We start from the raw sequence: 2,848 nt of genomic DNA, 5'->3' as shown, positions 1-2,848 counted from the left end.
GTATGGATGACCATAGCCCGCGTATGGATGACCATAGCCCGCGTATGGATGACCATAGCCCGGGTATGGATGACCATAGCCCGGGTATGGATGACCATAGCCCGCGTATGGATGACCATATCCCCGTATGGATGACCATAGCCCGGGTATGGATGACCATAGCCCGGGTATGGATGACCATAGCCCGCGTATGGATGACCATAGCCCGCGTATGGATGACCATAGCCCGGGTATGGATGACCATAGCCCGGGTATGGATGACCATAGCCCGCGTATGGATGACCATATCCCCGTATGGATGACCATAGCCCGGGTATGGATGACCATAGCCCGGGTATGGATGACCATAGCCCGCGTATGGATGACCATAGCCCGCGTATGGATGACCATAGCCCGCGTATGGATGACCATAGCCCGGGTATGGATGACCATAGCCCGCGTATGGATGACCATAGCCCGGGTATGGATGACCATAGCCCGGGTATGGATGACCATAGCCCGCGTATGGATGACCATAGCCCGCGTATGGATGGACATAGCCCGCGTATGGATGACCATAGCCCGCGTATGGATGACCATAGCCCGCGTATGGATGACCATAGCCCGCGTATGGATGACCATAGCCCGCGTATGGATGACCATAGCCCGCGTATGGATGACCCTAGCCCGCGTAATGGAACACAGTGACTGACTAACTGACAGTCTTCGAGGACTGTGAAGACACGGTCGAGAGTCTATTAAGACGATTCAACAATCCTGGTATAAAAAAAAAACTCGACCAATAAAACAACTTGTTTGTTCCCCGATAATGGTAAGTGTGCGTGGTCAGTCGGGCCTGGTGGTCGGGTCGTTTTTGTGTGGTATTGGAGATTAATTTCTCTGCAAGATGTGTTTGGAGACAAGCTGCTTAATTGCGAATCTGGAAATTGCTGGCGATGTTGCAATTCTGCCGTTCACTTGGGACTGGCTTGGCAATAAAGGAATGTCCAAAGTTGAACAAATGAAGCATTGACAAATATTGATTATAATTTCGTTAATGATTCGTGTATAATGCGGTTGGAGAAGTAATAGATAAATAATAGGAGAAGGAAAAGCGAATTTGTAGAAAATGGAAGAACAGGAGGAGTTAAAGGGAAGGTAATGGGAGAAAGGGGAGAGGAGGAAGAATAAGAGGGAAAGAGAATGAAAGGGAAGAGTGTTAGGGTAATGGAAGGGGGAAGAGGAAGGGGTGGTGATCGTGTTATTATTGTCTACCACAGACGTATCTTGAGGTTATCTTGAGATGATTTCGGAGCTTTTTAGTGTCCCCGCGGCCCGGTCCTCGACCAGGCCTCCACCCCCAGGAAGCAGCCCGTGACAGCTGACTAACACCCAGGTACCTATTATACTGCTAGGTAACAGGGGCATAGGGTGAAAGAAACATTGCCCATTGTTTCTCGCCGGCGCCTGGGATCGAACCCAGGACCACAGGATCACAAGTCCAGCGTGCTGTCCGCTCGGCCGACCGGCTCTCGACGTGGCCAGACATTTACAATGCTAACCACATTTATATACATTTTCTTCTGTCCTCCATGGACAGTGTGAGAGATCTGTTAAAAGTTCTGATCTGTTCAGTGATATACTGAACAATCGGAAACACAAGGTGATTGTAGTGCTTTTAACATGCTAATCAAGAGAAGATTGAGGAATGAGGGAGGGGTAGGAGATGGAAAGGTAAGGAATAGAAGGATGAGGGGGGGTAAAGGATGTGTAGAAAGTGCAGAATGCGGGCAGGTGGAAGAGGAGATAAAGAGAGGAGAGGGGAAAGAAGTAGTAAGTGGAAGGGGCAAAAGATGAACAGGGAAGAGTAGTCATTTATCATAAGATTATATGGTTCATTGAAAGTTACCGAGAGTCAATGTCTGGAGAGCCAAGGGACGCGAGTTCGAATCTATTGTATGACCTCATGATTTATCATAGATAAAAGTTCTTGTCATTACTGGCAAACATAAGAAATATTGCCGGTATACAAGTGGAAGTATTCAAGAGAAGGTTTAGACACGTTAGACACTCGCAGGGTGTCAGGCGAGCATGTTACCACTGCGCTACAGAGCCTCTATGGTCTTTACACCAGTTGTGCATCGTTCCTGCCTCTTTTGGAAGGTTATTTACTCAGATCAGTAACAGCAGCGATCCTTCCACCGCAGCCTACGGAACCCTGCTGGCATCCTCTCTTCCCCTGGACACTCTACACACGCACACACATACACACACACACACACACACACACACACACACACACACACACACACACACACGCACACGCACACGCACACGCACACGCACACACACACACACACACACACACACACACACACACACTAGGAAGTGATGTGGTGGAGGCTGACTCCATACACAGTTTCAAATGTAGATATGATAGAGCCCAATAGGCTCAGGAATCTGTACACCAGTTGATTGACGGTTGAGAGGCGGGACCAAAGAGCCAGAGCTCAACCCCCGCAAGCACAATTAGGTGAGTACACACACACACACACACACTAGAAATATAAGAAAATTCACTATTGTAAACAGCGTGGTAGACGGTTGGAACAAGTTAAGTGAGAAGGTGGTGGAGGCCAAGACCGTCAGTAATTTCAAAGCGTTATATGACAGAGTGCTGGGAAGACGGGACACCACGAGCGTAGCTCTCATCCTGTAACTACACTTAGGTAATTACACTTAGGTAATTACACACTCTCAGTCTGCTACTCCGTCAAAAATCCAACCTACTAACTTAAGCAACACACCTAACCTATCGAGTCCGATGCATAGAAAACGTAAATATTGGTGAGCGGATCGAACGAGGATA

General features: G+C 48.3%; 1 protein-coding gene across 1 annotated transcript; it reads left to right on the top strand.

Moving 5' to 3' along the window:
• The first annotated feature begins 294 nt into the window (after positions 1-294).
• Positions 295-687, top strand: LOC123772017 (uncharacterized protein PF3D7_0210200-like). The gene has a single exon (XM_045764881.2). It carries the CDS (start codon positions 295-297, stop codon positions 685-687), a length of 393 nt encoding a protein of 130 aa, XP_045620837.2.
• Positions 688-2,848: the final 2,161 nt, after the last annotated feature.

This window comes from Procambarus clarkii, chromosome 38 (genome assembly GCF_040958095.1).
Source record: "Procambarus clarkii isolate CNS0578487 chromosome 38, FALCON_Pclarkii_2.0, whole genome shotgun sequence".
Taxonomy (NCBI): domain Eukaryota; kingdom Metazoa; phylum Arthropoda; class Malacostraca; order Decapoda; family Cambaridae; genus Procambarus; species Procambarus clarkii.
This window is presented reverse-complemented; position numbering and strand designations above follow the sequence as displayed.

Excerpts from the sequence above, each read along its gene's own strand:
- LOC123772017 (XM_045764881.2), top strand. The coding sequence starts at position 295 with ATGGATGACCATAGCCCGGGTATGGATGACCATAGCCCGGGTATGGAT.